The sequence below is a fragment of the Ceratotherium simum genome, chromosome 5 (assembly GCF_057802395.1).
Source record: "Ceratotherium simum simum isolate JZ-2026a chromosome 5, ASM5780239v1, whole genome shotgun sequence".
Taxonomy (NCBI): domain Eukaryota; kingdom Metazoa; phylum Chordata; class Mammalia; order Perissodactyla; family Rhinocerotidae; genus Ceratotherium; species Ceratotherium simum.
In genome coordinates, this window is record NC_141904.1 from 81,364,460 (window position 1) to 81,381,851 (window position 17,392).

General features: G+C 46.4%; 1 protein-coding gene across 1 annotated transcript in view; it reads left to right on the forward strand.

Moving 5' to 3' along the window:
- Window positions 1-17,392, forward strand: part of LMCD1 (LIM and cysteine rich domains 1) — a 59,315-nt gene that overhangs the window by 15,967 nt on the left and 25,956 nt on the right. Inside the window, exon 2 of the mRNA XM_004442204.3 lies at window positions 13,870-13,958. Within this exon, the coding sequence (XP_004442261.1) occupies window positions 13,870-13,958 (89 nt within the window). The remainder of the gene's footprint in view (window positions 1-13,869; window positions 13,959-17,392) is intronic.

A 17,392-nucleotide genomic window follows, 5' to 3' on the forward strand; every position in this document is an offset into this window, starting at 1 on the left:
GGTATAAAGCTGAGAGCTGGAGGGAATAGTTGAAGTCAATTGAGCAGCTTCATGCATAAGAGAAGAGCATACTGAAAACCAAGAGACGAGGGGGCCAGCCCGGTGGCGCAAGTGGTTAAGTGCCTGCGCTCTGCTGCAGCGACCCGGGGTTCGCCGGTTCGGATCCCAGGCACGCACTGATGCACGGCTTAGCAAGGCATGTCGGATCCCGGGCGCGCACTGATGCACGGCTTAGCAAGGCATGCTGTGGCGGCGTCCCATATAAAGTGGAGGAAGATGGGCACGGATGTTAGCCGAGGGCAAGTCTTCCTCAGCTTAAAAAAAAAAAAAAGAGGAGGATTGGCAGATGTTAGCACAGGGCTGATCTTCCTCACACACACAAAAAAAAACCAAAAGGAGAGGAAAGCCAGTGCTAGAACTTTGGAGGGGACATGGGAGCCATTGAGGGGGGCAGAGAAGAGTTGGCCAGAGGAGTTGGGGCTCCAAAAGGAGGCTAGAATCTTGGAAACCAAGGTGGTTCTTTTTTCTTCCAACTCGTCTGAGACATCAGCCTCAGATGTAGGATATCTATTCTGCGTTAGCTTTTAATGCACCAAGAAGCATTGATAGAAGGCAAAAACACAAGTGTTATAAAAGAAGCTATTCAAACAAATGTTTATTGAGGAGCTACGATGTGCAAGGCATTATTTCAGGCACTGGTGATAGAGCAATGCACTAGACATGCAGGGACCCTGGCCCCATAGAACTTACAGTCTAGCAGGAAAGAATGACCTTGAAGAGTTATGTATGCGATTAAATAATTAGAACCATGCTGGTACTATGAGAAGTACAAGATACAGGTTTTCTAAGACCACATGGTAAGGGTACCTGAAGGACAAATAGGAGTTTATTAGTTGAAAGGAGACAGAACTGGTCCAATCAGAGGGAGCTGCATTCAGGCAGGCTCAGAGGTATACAGGGATTTGGCATCTTTCCTGGGGCATGTGGTTCAATGAATAATTCTAAATTTACTCAAGGCATAATTTTCTGGAAAGTAACTTGGCTTCTATAGTTCTGATTTTATATTTTAATTGTGTTAGACGAGCTTCAAAGGTGAGACCTTGAAAGTGAATTATTTGCAAAGTGAATGACCATCTGCTAACTTCTGTTTCATAAAACTGGGCTTAGAAAAACTTGGCCTAAATCCTCTTCAAGGTGTTTTCATTTCTAAGAATCTATGATTTTCTTCTGTCAGATTTTAACACAAAATTCAACTGTATAAAGTGGGTACAACTAGTTCATTATGTAGGGGGAAGAATCAAGAAAAGGATGAAATATTTGAACTAAAAAATGTATTTAATGTTGATTTTTAAAGCATATGATAGCAAAAACGAGAGAAGAAGGAAGTCATTTATGAGTCTACTTGTTTTAAACCAAGAAAATGTCTTGCTAAAGGCACTACACTAAAACACAAGTGGGTTTTTACCATCACGACACCAATGTTGGCTGAAGGAGAGGTGTGTGCCTCAGTGCTTCTTTATTTTATTTTTTTCCCCCCAAAGCCCCAGTAGATAGTTGTATGTGATAGTTGCACATCCTTCTAGTTGCTGTGTGTGGGACTCGGACTCAGCACAGCCGGAGAAGCGGTGTGTCGGTGCACGCCCGGGATCCAAACCCAGGCTCCCCTAGCTGAGCGCCCGCACTTAACCGCTAAGCCACGGGGCCGGCCCCTCAATGCTTCTATTGTCATGGAAGTTAACCTAAGAATTTAGGCGGGAGATTCCCAGCAGGAATCATTTGCATAAGCAAAGCCTTCGGACTTTTAATAACAGGGCTTTACATATACACAGCACATTGCCTTTTAAGATATTAAGATTCAGATAGGCTCGATTAGAAATTCTCCAACTTGGTTTGCTAAGTCTCCCCCTTTTCCAAAATTAACTCCCATAAAAGTGTGTTATCCTTGGAAAGATGGGTAACACTGCAAGTTAAGAATTCAGACACACACACACACACACACACACACAGACGTGGACAAACCAAATTACATCCTTATAGGAAGACATTCTTAAGACATCAGACCACTAAAATTGAGGGAGTCTTATAAAACTGGGGAGGTATAATAAATAAGTATTGCCAGCCTCAAGCTTACAGTTTTATACTTGAGAAGGAATCTGTTAAAGGCTGAAACCCAAGAACCATGAAGCCAATTAGATTTTCATTTCCAAGTGTAACCTGAAGATATTAGGCTGGGGGACACCAACAGCCTGTTCTCATTTAGGAAGGGGGGGGCAGTAAAGAGTCCTACATGGACTTTTATTTTCTTTCATCTTGACTTCCCCCAAGCTACTCGAGAAACCTCTAGATAAGATTCCCAAGGGGTTTGGACAACTTCTGGCTCATAGTGAGGCTAGTGGCTTTACCACATCTTCCCAAAAGCTTGCAGGGCCTATCCAAGAAAGGAAAAAGACAACTTCCAGAAAAAAAGATTGCACTGGAGCCTCTGGAAGCACTTATTTTGGCAAGAAATGCCAGGTCAGCTCATGCCCTGTGGAAATCCCTTTCATAGTCAATGAAAACAGTGCCCACACTCTGGGAACCTGAGTGCTCTCAGAAGATCCATAAAAAGTCTGGAGGTGGGGGAGGCAGGAGGACCCTCCTCCCACTGACTATTTGAATTAAGCACCCAGTCCCTCAAATAATGGGCTGACTTTTCTAGAAACATGGGGCAGTTCTTAAAAACAGGAGAGAATGGTCGTGCCCCCTCTGCTGGTTTTGCCAGTCTGCGTTGGTGCAATTCACCATTCACGTTAGCCTGGACAGTGTCTGTGGCTAGTTCAAAGGGAGCTGGTGCCAAAGGAAAATATTAGTTCAGTCCTAAAAATCCTACTACTTTGGTCCGTAAATAAGATTTGTGGACCTGCTTTGGATACAATCACGTGTAAACATCAGCTATCAGCAAGAAGCTGGCGGCTGAAGAGGCTGGTTTCCCTTCTCCCTCAGTCAGCATCATTTTCGCCCTGCCAACAGAATGTTAAACGAAGGAGTCAGAGTCCTGGGTGGGGACTGACAACTTCCTAGATTTTCCATGGGCCTTGACACAGATCCAATCATCCAGCCATCCGTCGCTCAATTTAGGATTTGGAAATTTTTGCCTTGTTCGGAACTCCTCTTTTTTCGAAGTGATCCTATCCCCATCACCTTAGAAAGATAAAAAAGGATATTCTGCGAATATTTCTAGGCTGCCTGCTTTCAAGGGCTCTTGCCACCGCCAGCTGGGAGAGGAGCGCAGCCATGCGGATTATTTCACAGAAGCCCCATAGTTCTTCCATCCAAATGTCCCTCACGTCAGGCCTTTCCAAGAGCTGCAAACCCTTGAAAAAAATGTACTGATTGGAGTCTTATCGCTTCTTTGCCTACTTTTTGATGAAAGCCCTAACAATACAAGAGAGTAAAATTACGGAAAAGGCAGATAGAAAGAAAAAGAAAAAGTGGTCGATAATCCCCTGCCTTGCTAGCGGAGCCCTCAGGGTGTCTGCTCTATTATGCCAAGTGATAACGTGGTAAGAGGCAGACATTACGAATAGGCTCGGTGGGCCCACCAGGCCAGATAACAGAGGAAACTATAACTGCAATAGTTCGTTTTTAATCAGGAGGAGATTTCCAGGATGCAGACCGTTAAGGATGGGGTCAGCTATCGGGGTGGAGTGCGGTTTCATAACCAGCCACCCTGAAGGCAGGCTTCCAGGCTGCCTGCACCTACTCCTTTCATGGCTCTGGGAATGGGCAATCCTGCTTTTCTGGAACCAGCCTCCAATCAGTGAAGCTTGGCTGATGGAGGGGGGAGGAAGGGAGGGGGGAGGAAAAAGCAGGATCTTAAACAGAGAAACCTTTCATTTTATGTTCCCTCTCCACATATGGATTTGCTTTTCTGCTCGGTTTTCACAGCCAGATTAACCCTTTTTGTTCACACATGACGTGAACCTTGGGGATCTCCAATAATTTCCTCCCTGGTGGGGAAGACAGAACAAAACAAGTGATTACAACTAGGGAAATGTTCAATAAAGGGTCTCACGAGGTGGTTAGGAGCTTGTAGGGAGAGAGGGGGTACCTAGTCGAGGAAAATCGAGGACCTCCTTGAGGAAGTGAGAGGAGGAATTGGATGATGGTTTCCAGAACTCACCCAGGAGCATGTTCGTCAAGGAGCCTGAAGAGATGACTGGGACCCACTTTAGGGACAGCTGGTGTGGGAGACACAGGAGCAACAGGCCCCTTTCACCCTCCAAAAGGCCTGGGGCCATCATGCATCCTGCTAACTTTTCATGCTCTCTAGAGCAGCATGTGTTAGGATTCTGTGAATTCAGTGCTCCTTCCTGGCTGCCCTGATTCTAACTTAATTTTACCTATTAAATGTGACATGTTGAGAGAGGTTGGGCAGTAAGGAAAACGTGGTATATTTTGCCCCAAACCCCAATTCTCCTAGAGCTGAGCCTGGACAAACTACCTCGACAGACAAAAACAAAACACCATTTCATATAGAAAGTAAAAAGTACTATTTTGTTGGGCATTTGTTTAAGACTTTATTTGGGACACTAGACACTCCTAACATCATGAACTAAATCCATCAGACTAACGCTGTCAGCCACAGCCAGTTCATGGGATGAATTTCACACACACACAAACCATTTAGCAGGAAAACCATCGTATCTGTACCCTCAAATGCAACTCGGGCACGTCTGCAATCAGCTCGTCACCCACCAAATGTTTTCCTGTTCTGTTGCTTTAAATAGGATTGGTCTTTAAAAACAAAAAAGAAAAAGTTTTCCCTGCATAGAACTCTAAGTACTAGATCATTCGGGCTAATCTCCATTTGTTTAGTCTATGCATTTTTATCCTCATTACACATTTAGGAAAAGGGGGATCTAAACTGAAGAAATTTTTTTCACATCAGTGCCTGTCCAGATAGAGGAATAGAAATACCCAAGGAGCAGCCCTGGGGGAGAGATGCTAGATTTGGACACACACACACACACACACACACGTGTGTGCACACTCACACACACAGCCCCCTGAAGAACATTTTTGCCCCCAGATATGACCTGTAATGTAGACAAAGTCTTTGCTGCTGCCTGTGTGAGATATGCTGGGGTTTTAGGAGGTGCTTTATCCAAAGTTGTTTCCATGACTGATTTGCACGTCATCAGAGAGAGCATAGGTCGGACGGTGCAGAATGGAAATTCGAACAAGGAGAAAGACTGCCAGCAGCCAGTTCTGCATGCTCCTCTGCCTGTCGTACCATATTCTAAGCCAGTCGTCTTAAGGCCAGATTGGATAAAAGATAGAACCCTCTAGGATTTGGTCACAAGTCCCACTCCTTCATCTCATATTTGGGGAAACAGGATTCTCTCAGCCACAACCTGAAGCCCTCGCTTGAGGTTTCCCCAGAGGTGGAGCATCAGTGGGGAGGGGAGTGAGCCAGAAGCCAGAGGATAAACACAGAGCAACAGTTCTGCTTTAGAATGGAGGGGGCAGGATAGGGAGCAGTCATTTTACGTTAAAACAGGATAACTATATATTATGGAATAGGATGCCAACAGTCACCCTAATGTAAGAGCGAATAGACTGGAAAGAGTGTGTGTTGTTCCCCTGGCATCCCTGGGATTCCAGCCTTGGCCTCCACTTCTGGTGGCACACAGGACATGTCACAGGGAGGGTTTGCCTTCAGTAAGGGTGGCAAATGTAGACTTGAAGTCTATAGAAAGACAGTTATTGTGCTGTGAGTGTATTGATTTCATTACTCTGTTAAGATTTTGTAACTCTGTTTTGGCAACTCATTTTTTCAATCGTTGGGGAAGCTTCAAAAAGTAGAAGTCCAGACCCCTGTCAAGACCCTGGGGTTCTTGAATGAGAAAGAGGAGTGAAAGGCCCCCATGATACCTCCCAGCCAGGCCACTCCCCAAAAGGATCATCCGTCTTTAGGAAACAAAGAAAAACCAGCTTTCCTTGATGCGCCTTGTGACCCTTTGGGTCTTAGGTGTCCCAGGTTGGGCTCCTCTGTCTGGCAGGATCCCTCAGTCCCCCCTTTGGCCCCAAGGGGTGGGGAGGACCACCTCTGACTTCAGGTCTGACAGAGGGTTTCAGTATTCGTGAAGAGCCCCCGAGGGGCGTCAGCCAGCCAGTGAAGTTTAGAGGAAGAGGAAGGGCAGTGGCTTCCCTTCGTCTGGCTGTTAAGAGAGCGACTACAGTTGGCACAAAAGCCATGAGGCAGGCTTGTGCCACAGCAGATGGGACCAAAATGAAATGACAATAACAAAAGTTAGCCGTGCTGTAAAAACTCACCTTGTCGGGAGTGGTGGTCTGCCAGTAGAGGACAGGAAGAGGAGATGTTAAGCTAATAAAGAGAGTCTTAGTCCAAGTTGGAGCAGCTGAGGGTACAATGGTGAGGCCTGGTTGTTCCCAAAGCTGTCTGCCCATTGGAATCCCCCAGGAAACTTCCAAAATGACTGCGGCCTGTGCCCTCCCCACCGCCGCCCCCCTGAGATTGTGGCTAAATTGGTCTGGGATGTGGCTTGAGCTTGAGAAGTGTTAAAAGATCCCCAGATGATTCTAATGTGCATGTTTGGGAACCACTGATGTGGCCCCTTGCTCCAGAAGTGTGGTCCCTGGACAAGTAGCATTGGCTTCTCCTGGGAGGTCTATAGAACTATGGAATATCAGGCTCACCCCACACTTGCTAGACCAGAATCTGCATGTTAGCTAGATCCCAGGTGATCTTTATGCTAATCAGAGTGCCACATTAATTTGAGAAGCTCTGCCTCCATACACACACAGACTATGCCAAATCCCCCTACCACAGTGCAATCTCATGACACGCTCTTTTTCTCCTTCCTGGCACTGATTGCATTTGTAATTCTACATTTATGTGAGTTATTTGAGAAGTAAGTGGAAGGGCCCCAAAATATCTGGAAAAGACTTCTGCATCGCCTGCAGTGCATTGGTTAAATTAAAATGGAGATCCGGGATTCAGAGAGACCTGGGTTCAAATCCAAGCTCTAGTACTTTAATTTGACCTCTTTAATCCCCTTAATTAGGGAACCCAATTCATCCTGGTTTGCCCAGAGCTTTCCTGGTCTTAGCACTGGAAGTGTCCCATCCGGGCCCTCAATCAGTCTCGGGCAAACCAAGACAATCAGTTACCCTTCAGTTAACTCACGTGCAGCCTGGGGCTACCAGCCAAGAGGAATGGTTCTCGGACTTCAGTTGTGCATCCAGATCACCTGGAGGGCTTGCACAGCGATGGCTGGGCCCCACTCGCACGGTGCCTGATTCAGCAGGTCTGGGGTAAACAGAGGATTTGTAATACTATCAAGTTCCAGGGTGCTGCTTGGGGAGCACACCTGGAGAACCCCCACAAGATACCAACCTCATGGAGGTGTTGTAAGATTTGCATGAGCTCAGGCTTAGCAGTGACTGGAAAACCACAAAGCCTCGTCCTTGTTGCAGCTGCTATTAATTCTTTCTACTACGGAAAATATGGGACTTCAGCTGGTCCCTAAAGAGTGGGTGGGGGTGAAGCTCTCTGAGGTTTAGATGGGCGTGAGCAAAACCCTGAGTGTATGTTCAGGAGAACTGCAAGAGGCCCAGGTGATTGGGAGGAGAATCTGGGTCGAAACAGTAGATGATACGGAAATAGAAATAGATAAATTTGGACAGGTGAGGGGGGCCACATCATGGGAGCCCCGTGATTTCTAACACTCAACAAATTTTATCCCTGTAAAAGTGGTTCAGCATAACTTCAAAATGAGATGTGTGCGGGTATCCTTAATATAGACAAACTATTAAGAGTTGGGAATAAACCCAGAAATGGCTGGCTACTTGGTTATTATGGTTTTGGTTCTTACTTTTAAGTGATAACAGTTTCTAGGAAAGAGTCTTCAACATGTCCCCTAAGCGACTGTCGGTCCACCCATCTCCATTGCTTGGGTTAGAGGGTGAGCTCCAGCTCCCTGGTCTGGTACTAAGCAGACATAACCTCTAGTCGTTTTGGGCTTCCAGGGAGGGGGCAGATAAACTAAGTGAAGCCAGTGTCTGGGCACTTTGCTCCCACAGGCACTGCCTGTGGTTCTGAATCACTTTCTGCTCTGGCTATGGCCTCTCCAACTGCCCTTGAAGCCTGTCTGTTGCCTTGAAACATCTACACTTTAGTTTACTTAGCAGAACAGGGTTAGATGGTAGAAATCTTGGGACCAAGATGATCTTGACCTTGTCCTGCTCCCAACCCTCACCCTTCCAGGACCTCCCACCCCTACAAACACACTGTCCACCCCATTGGACCCAACTGGCCTGATGCCCAGAGTCAAGGCTAGACTCGTAGGAGGCTGTCTGGGCTCTGGAAGCTCTTGGTGTGGTAGGAAGTCACAGGATCTGGATTCCAAAGACATGAGTATGAGTTATGTCCTGAGCACCAGGTCCCATCAGTTCTATGAGCTTGTTTTTCTCATGAACCAAATGTGAAATATCTACATCCTAGGGTTGTTCTGAAAACCAAGTGAGAGAAGGGAGGTGAATATACTTTCTAAACTGTAAAGTGCTGTACCCTTGGTGGGAAGTACCACAGCAGATTGGATGAGAGCATAGAAAGAAGTATGGCCTGCCTGGTTTCACATCCTGGCTCCACTTACTAGCTATTGGATTTTGAAGAAGAGGCTTAACTTCTCTGGGCCTGTTTCCTCATCTGAAAGTGAGGTTACTAAAAGTACCTCTCTCATAGGTTCCTCAAGAAGCTTAAATTAAATAGTATGAAATGTTTGGCACATGCCTGGCACATAAGGCATACTCAATAAACGTAGGCTACAGTCATAATCATTAGGAAAGATAGAACATTTTTGCTCAAAGGCCGGTACAGGTAAGGGTAGAGTTAGGAAACCCCCTCCCCCTAGGAACTCCAGTCTAGACCATTCTGAATGGGCAAGTTGCTTCTTCTCTCTCAGGTTCACTGTCACGCATCATCTGTTGACTAGGAATGATGATTATACCTCACAGGGTTGTCATAGTTGTTCAAGAAGAGAAGCTTAAGTAAGTAAAATCACTTTGTGGACTGTCAAGCTGTTTTTATTTTGGGCTTGTTGATGGCGGTAGGATAGTCTCCAGGATCATTTTTCTGTGTATGATCGCAATTTTTTTCTGGACTTTCCTATAACTTCACCCCACCCCACCCATCTCCACCTTACTCCACCTTCTCTCCTGGGACCCCCAAGGGGAGGGTTTGTTTTTAAGTAACAAAGCATGTTGACCAATAATCTTTAATAACACATATGATTACAGAGCTTACCTGTAAAAGACAAGTCAGAGTATTTGACTTGGAATAGAATTTAGTGTCAATTCAGAATACTCCAGCTTAGAAAGCAAATCCATGGATAGTCAGAAGGGCATGTGATGGCTTTAAGGTACGGTTTTCAAAAAGGTAAAGTCATGACATTAGTACAAATATAAAATGAAACTTATTCAACTCATTAATTAATGAAGGAATCAGTAAGATATTCAGGCCAGTTCAAAAACCGTTTGAGGAGCTAGGTATTTATAGGCAATTTAATGTTAGGACAGGATTGATGGGTTAGGTACATAACTAGTTAATGTCCTATAGGACAATAAGCCACAGGCTTTGGAGTTATCTTTTTCAAAAGAACAAAAATTGTTTGTATTTATATCTCTACTGGACAAAAATTTACAAGTTAACATGTAAGTTCACCAAGTCTTAGAGTAGAGCAAAGTCAATTTCTCTAGATAATCCTTGTGGGGATGGGGGGGGTTCAATGTCATAGTGCCACCGTATGACATTGAAATGATGTGCCACCCACTTTTCTGTCTTATGTCCAGGTTTCAGATGATTTTTTTTTGATGATGATAAATACTTATTTCACTTTTCAAACCACCTTTTAATCTTACATGATGCTTACAACAGCCCTGTTGAGGCAAAAAGGGCAGCAAAAACCCATTTTTCGAAGGAGGAAACTAAGTTACACAAGGAGAGGGAGCTGAGCTGGAAGGAGAACCCCCATTTTCTAGTTCCAAGTCCCATACTCGTCCCTAACTCCACATTGTGTTTCCCCTTTTCAGTTCCTCTTCATCTCAGTCCTACACTGTTCTGGGTGACATTTTTCCCCCTTAGGACTTCCCTTGGGGTCCACCTGAAAGTGAATGCTCAGAGGAGGGAGGAGTCCCCTGTTGCCGCTGCCCTTCGCATCCCCAGGGACTCCTGGTCTGATCTAAGTCCTTTTAAGTCCCTAACACGATTCAGTTCCACATCAGTTGAACTGCATCCTACTATCTTGAGCCAAAGAAAATTGTCAAAACATTTTATCCTCCCCTCAGGAAAAAGGACAGAATAGATGCTGCATTCCAAGAACCCATTTTTTTTAAGTGGTGGCTCCTTTTAAGCTCTTCTAGTCTCAGCTACTGTGAGCCGCTGCGTCATCTTTCATCTGAGATGGAGTCCACATCAGAGAAAACTACTGTTTATGAAACAGAATATCTCATTTGAAATACTATTCTGGTTGATGGTTGCCCCTCCTCAATAAACAGGATCATCATTTCTATGTCGGAGATAGCTGGGTCTGTCTGGCTCCTGGATGAATGGCATGCGATGGACAAATGGCTATTTATTGTGTTCAGCAGTTGGCCAGGGAACCGGCTGCAAGTGTGGCCTGATGGCCCAAATCTATTTCTTCCTCACAAAGCCATTTATTTTTCTCTCCCGCGGACTTCTCTCACCATGGAAACTGTCCCACTACCAGGATGGAAACTAAGGCCAACTCTCTGCTTCCTGCACCTAGTCAGAGAGGCAACACCTACATACATGAAACAAAGTAGAGAGTTAGAAAGTATATGAGGTATGCAGTTGGAAAAGTCACTTCTCTGAAGTTCCCTGGAATTCTGCAACTGGGAAAAAATTTTTTTTAGAACATCTGATTCAGGGTCTCGCAGACTGTTTACACAAGGTGTAATGACAACAACAACAAACACTCAGTGCATAATAAGTGCATTCTAAGCCCTTTCCGTGCAGCATTAACCCATTTAACTCCATGAAGCAGGTTGGTTCTTATTATCCCCGTGACACAGATGAAGAAACTGACCTTCTGCAAGTCCGGTCACCTGCCTAAGTCCAGCAGAAGAAGGGGACAAAATTACACTACAGCCCACATCTTCTGACCCCAAAGCCTAGACCTCCTAAACTGAAATGGCTGCCTGCCCTCTACCTCTGCTCTTGCTTCTAACATAGCCTAGCACTTGAAAGGCTCTGGAAGCCACTGCGCATCTGGCGTGCGCCATTTTTACTTGATCACGTAATCCTTCCCTCTCCCAGCCATAAACCACTTTGTAACATGTCACAGAACAATGATTCCGTGGAACAGAATTTGGCAACCCCGATCCAGGCCAGTTTTCTCATTTTACAGAGAAGCAACTTAGGCAGGCCGAGGAAATGAGTCGCCTCTAGCTGCACAGCTAATAAATGTCTGAGTTGGCACCATAGGTCCAGCCCTGCCCCGCAGGCCAGTGCTCTGCTGCGCCGTGCTGCCTTACATCACTACTTCTAAACCAAACCCCGAGCCAGCAGCTCGGCTCTCGCAGCCAAGCATCAGGACTAATCCCCTTGTAGGATGACTGTTAAATCAGCCACTCGTTAGACGAACAATAACGCTCAAGCACGCAGGGAGCTTCGCCGCTTACGAAATGCTTCCACATAGCTCTTCTGTTTCCAGGCCTCGCTGCCTCTGGGTCTGTCTAACACGATCCAACAACGAAGCCTTATTCATAAATTGTATACCTCCCAAAATAACCTTTGAATCACTCAAATATTAAGTGTGAAAGGATCGCTCTATTTCAACTAGTAGAATCCAAGGTGTCAAGAACAAGAGGCGGAGGTTTGCAAGGTTTTATATGCCAGCGGCTTGAGGGAGCAGCGTTCTGCCTGCCAGTGAAAGTTCCCCAGCTTAGGACGATGAGTTGGGGGTGAGCATCGTCTTGTTTTTCAATTTGAACATGAATCTAGCACTGAGTTGGCACAAATATGAACATACTTCCCTTCAAATATGTGCAGCGTGGCTCTCACTCCCTGAGGCTGTGAATGTGTATTAGACAGAACAGCATAGTCTGTGAAGACATGGTGTAAACAGCAGTCGCCAAGTGGGAGGTGTGGAGCTAGGTGTTATTGTGGGAAGATTTGGGGTGCAGAAGAGAAACATTTCATTCCGTGTCCTTCTTTGAATTCTCACATTAGCAGTAAGGACGGCCTCACAAGTTTCACTACTTTTTTTTTCCCTACTTAAAAGCAAAGAGAATAGATGCGTAATGTCCCCCAAAGCGTGCTCAGATGGCAACACCCTACCCATCAAGCCCTTTTGTACCTTTTTGCCCTTGCACATTCTCTTCCTTCTGCTGGGAATCCTTTTCTCCTCCTTTTTTTGCCTGCTTATCTTGCACAGCTCCAACCCAGAGTCACCTCCTCTGAGAAGCCTCCCTGGACTTCTCATACAGGTTTATTAACACCTTCCTCTGTGCTCCTCAGGTCTGTGTGCAATATAATAGCAGCTGTCATTTTTAGTGCCTAATGTGGGCGAGCACTTTACATATATTATCTCTGTACCCATTTGACAAGTAAGGAAACTGAAGCTCAGCTACTCCAAGGCCGATGTGCTGTTAAGTCGTGAAGCTGGGTTTGGAAGCCTGGTCTCTGAAGCTCCAAAGTTCATGCCTCTCCACCACACAGCAGGCAGCTTCCCTTGCCTCAAACTTACCCCTTCCAGGAGCAGGTGATAAATATGTGTTTCCTTCTCCATCTGCACCTGGACTGTGAGTTCCTCTAGGGCACACCTGAGGCTTATGCAGTATCCCTGTGCCTGGCATATAGTAGACGCTAAATAAATGGTTAAATGACTCAGTAGTTTGTTGAATGAGGAGCTTATCCCTTTATCTTGCTACTTGACAGAGCCCTGCTTTTGATAAAATCATAATACCTGTGCATACTACCGAGTCATCCCGTCCCCACCCCCAGTGGAGAGTTAGGTAAGTTTCTCAGCCAGCAGACCCATAGAGTAAAAAAACTGCTTCTCCCGTTTTCATGTAATACAAATCTCCTGAATTTTGGTAAAGTGCAGATTCTGATTCAAAAAGCTGGTCTAGGGCCTGAGGGTCTGTGTTTCTGGCCAGCTTCCGGTGATGCTGCTGGTTTGAAGACTCCGTCTGAGAGCCATTTGGGTCTCCGCACATCAGCAGCAGCAGCCAGTGCACTTTCGTTACCTTTGGCTGGTAACAAGCAATAAAACCTGTGTCACGCTCGTTCTCCTTCTAAACGACAATCAGACTTCAAATGCTCCTGATTTTCCATATTTTAGCAAAATATTTAAGTTATGCTTTGAGCTATAAACATTTGGCAGTATGGACATTTGTCTTTGCCTGTAGCTTTGGTTTAATCACACCCTATCAATAAATCAGAAATAAATAAGGGAGAGGAGACACTGGCTGGAAGATTCCATTCCACTGACAAGTGGATTAGGGGTGTGGGTGAGGGTGGGGGAAGGAGCAGATGATCCCTCACAGTAGAGGGTTTCCAACACAGCCTTGGTGTCTGGTGACAGCACTGGAGGCCAGGAGGGAGCCCCCATTTCATTTTTATTGGGAAGGGCCCCACCCTTCCACACTTGCCTGCCCTATGGCCACTTTCCCGGCTGGTCTTCTCCGTTCTCGGTAAACAGTAAGTGATGGCTTATTCATCTCAAGCCCTTTGAACCCCACACAATCCCTTTGCTGGCATGCCAAGTCTTTTAGAGGTCAAGCATCCCCGGTCCAAGATGTTTGGAAGGAAAACGCCCTCTTTTCTGTCTCCTTTTCCAGATGTCCCTGGGCCAGCAGCAGTCAGCAAGAGGTGTGCCTTGTTTGAGATGCAAGGGGACGTGTTCAGGCTTCGAGCCACATCCATGGAGGTAACAGAGTTTGTCAGGAGAGGCTCTGCCTGCCTTCATTTCTTGGCTGTCCTTTCCGGGAACCCTGGTCATTTTCTGCTGGGACTGCTTAGAATGCATGCATTGCTGGAGGACTGGCTCCGGAGTGAATGCACTCCTGCTTGCCTAATTCAGAAATGACAGAAAAGCCTTCGGGGAGCCAAGATGAAGAAGTTTAGTGCTTCATAAACCATTTCCAGGTGAAGGCTGCCAAGCTGAGCCAAGCACGGACTGCGCTGGGAAGATGTGGCCAGTTGTTAGCTGGTGCCTGGTCCATTCTGGATAGAACTATCTGTCCTGGGGGTTGGTGCCTGAGGTTGATCTCTCCCTGCTGCGCCATCATCCCTGTTGATGGGTTTTGATCTAAGAGTGCCCCTGGCACAGAAATGAAAGTCACTGGGTCCACTGTACTTAAAAACCAAGACCTGCTATTCATACCCGTGCGGGCAGGCCATGAGATCCAGCTGCACTTTTCTTTCTTTATTTCATTGAGGACTCTGAAAACGAGAGGTAGGGCTGCCACGCTGCACAACTCCCAGGCTCTAGTCACATCAGAATCTATGTGGATGGCACCCCCTCGAGTTGTGCAGGGCACAGCATGTGTGACTGTCCCTGCAGCCCTGGGAGAGACAGGCTAAGCTCTGTAGGGCATGACAGCAAAGAAGGAGCTTTTGTCTCCACTGCCAAAGGGTTGCCCTGGGCACTCAGTTGGGGAACAAAATTTGGGAGGTGTTTGTCTCGGAGATGTTGACTTCCATTGTGAGATGGCAATTATAAAAATATTTATTGAGCTGAGATAAATCTTTTATATTTAAATGTTGAAATAACCCTAAGCAGTAAGTATTAGCGTCTCCATTTTGCAGATCGGGAAACTGAGAGTGGATAATGAGGAGACGCTACTAAATGGCAGGTTTCAAACTCGGCTCTGCGTGAAACCCCACCCCATGCTCTCAACTATTCTGCAGCACTGTGGGCCGTGAGCTTTCAGAGCACAAGGCTGTCTCTTTTTTTGTGTGTGTGTGTGAGGAAGATCCGCCGTGAGCTAACATCCATGCCCATCTTCCTCCACTTTATATGGGACGCCGCCACAGCATGGCTTGACAAGCGGTGCGTCCGTGTGCACCCGGGATCCGAACCGGCGAAGCCCGGGCCGCCGCAGCGGAGCGCGCGCACTTAACCACCTGCACCACCGGGCCAGCCCCACAAGGCTGTTCCTTGACTCTGTTCTCTGACAGTCCTCACCTCAGGGGAGGTCCTGTGGTCTTCTCGATGCAAGAGACCTTCAAGGTCATCCAATCCCGACTCCCGTCCCTGCACAAATTCCTCCCACGGCTGAAACACTCCCATGAGGGGGAACTCCCCACGCATCTATTTTGGCCACTTGAGCTCTTTCTAGCCTTGAGGAGAGTCAGTTTCTCTATCATTTCACCCCTTTGGTCCTGAATCTGCCGTCAGGGTGTCATAGAACAATGTTGACCCCTCACCAGCTCTCTGAAGACAGCCAGGATACCTCCTGTTAGAGTTCCTGGGGCAGGGGATAACGTTCCCTAAATGCACACCCCAAGTCAGCTCAGTAATGCTTCCCTTCTCTCAAGGATCACAGCCCCGCGCTGCCTGTTGTCTGACATCTGAAAATGGTAGTTTAGTATGTTTTGTCTGGTTTTCTAGTCGTTTATGGCAGGAGGGCAATTCTGGACCCTGTTCCTCATGGCTGGAAGCAGAAGTCTCTCAGCCTTGTTTTAATCCCTACATTTCCTCGTCGTCCTACAAATGATTTGAACATCAAGTGAATTTATCGTTGAGAACCACAGACTGCATGCAGCCTGTAGGTCCTGCATATCAAGTGTTGGCTTTGGTTTGAACGACCTTAACAGGGACCTAACTTCAAGCCCCATTGGTGCAAGGAGGTCCCAGAACCTTCGGGGGGAAACCTTGTCAAACCATTTTTGTGCTCCAGTTCTCACACTCTCAATAGTTTGAAAGAGATTTAAATGACCAAAGTGGCAGCCAGCCTGGTTTAGTGGGAAAGTCCCTTGACTAGTAATCACAGGACAGGATTCACATGCTGACTCTGCTTGAACAAGACACTTCCCTTCTCGAAGCCTCAGATTTCCCATCTGAAAAATGGGAACATTGGAGCTGATATGCTCTAGGATCCCCTTCCAGCTTTACAATTCCATAGTTTCAGGCAAATTGTCTGTAATCGCAGTAATGATTCACATGGTTGTAGAATTAGAATGGGCTTAGTGTTAGTAGCACAGAATAGTAGAATTGCTTAGAGAGGAGAGTACAGAGTGAAGACAAGGGCAGACTTTCAGAGCAAAATATCATGAAAACATAAGGAGGAAGTGCTCCCAGCGGCCTCAGCATCCTGCTTTCCACATGGCCGTGCTGGGCTCCCTGCCCATCTGGCCAACCTCACAGGATGCTGAATTGCCACTCAGGGTGGAAGGAAACACACCTCCAGGACTCAAAGCTTTTCAGAGAGAGCCCAACGCAAGGTGTCTTTCTTGCATGCAGAGATTTTTTTTACTATTATTATTCTAATAGCTTTATTTTTTAAATGTACACTGACTTCAGTGAATAGAGAAAAAACCTTGATTTGAGGAAAGCAGGGGACATCGTACGAAAATGGAAGAAAGACCACTGGCTCTTCCAGTTACAAAATTTTACATTCTTCAGGGGTCGCTCTTGATGCATTCTCCCAACCCCCTGGTTGTGGCACCCCTCTGCTGAGGTCTGTCTCCGCACCAGTTTCGGCAACTGCCCTGGGAAATGGAGTGTTACTCTGCCTCTTCTCACTGGGCAGGGGACAGATAACTCTGCCTTAAGAGCTGGGCTTCCCGTGCTTTTGGAGGGACGATCTAGAGAAAATCAACCTGAGCAGCTTAAATTCCTGAAAGGGACCGACGGGTGACTCTGGCACTTTGGTGTGCATCAGAATCACCTCTGGAACGTGATCACGCATGCCCATGCCCAGATCCCACTCCAGACCCGTGAATCTGACTGCCTGGGGCCGGGGCAGGGCATCTCCAAGTTGACCAAGCTCCCCAGGTGGTTTGGATGTGCAGCAAAGTTTGAAAACTCATCAGCTAGACCAGGGGCCAGCACACTTTCTGTAAAGACCCAGATACTAAGCATTTTAGGCTTTGCAGGCCGTATGATCTCTGTCACCCCTATTCAATTGGCCCTTATAGCATGAAAGCATCCTTAGACAATATGTAAATGAATGAATGTGATTGTGTTCCAATAAAACTTTATTTAAGGACACTGAAATTTGAATTTCACATGTCACAAGACAGTAATCTTCTTTCGCATTTTTTCAACCATTTGAAAAGGTAAAAACTGTTCTTAGTTCGTGGGCCAGACAAAAATAGGTGATGGGCCAGATTCAGCCCACCGGTCATAGTTTGCTG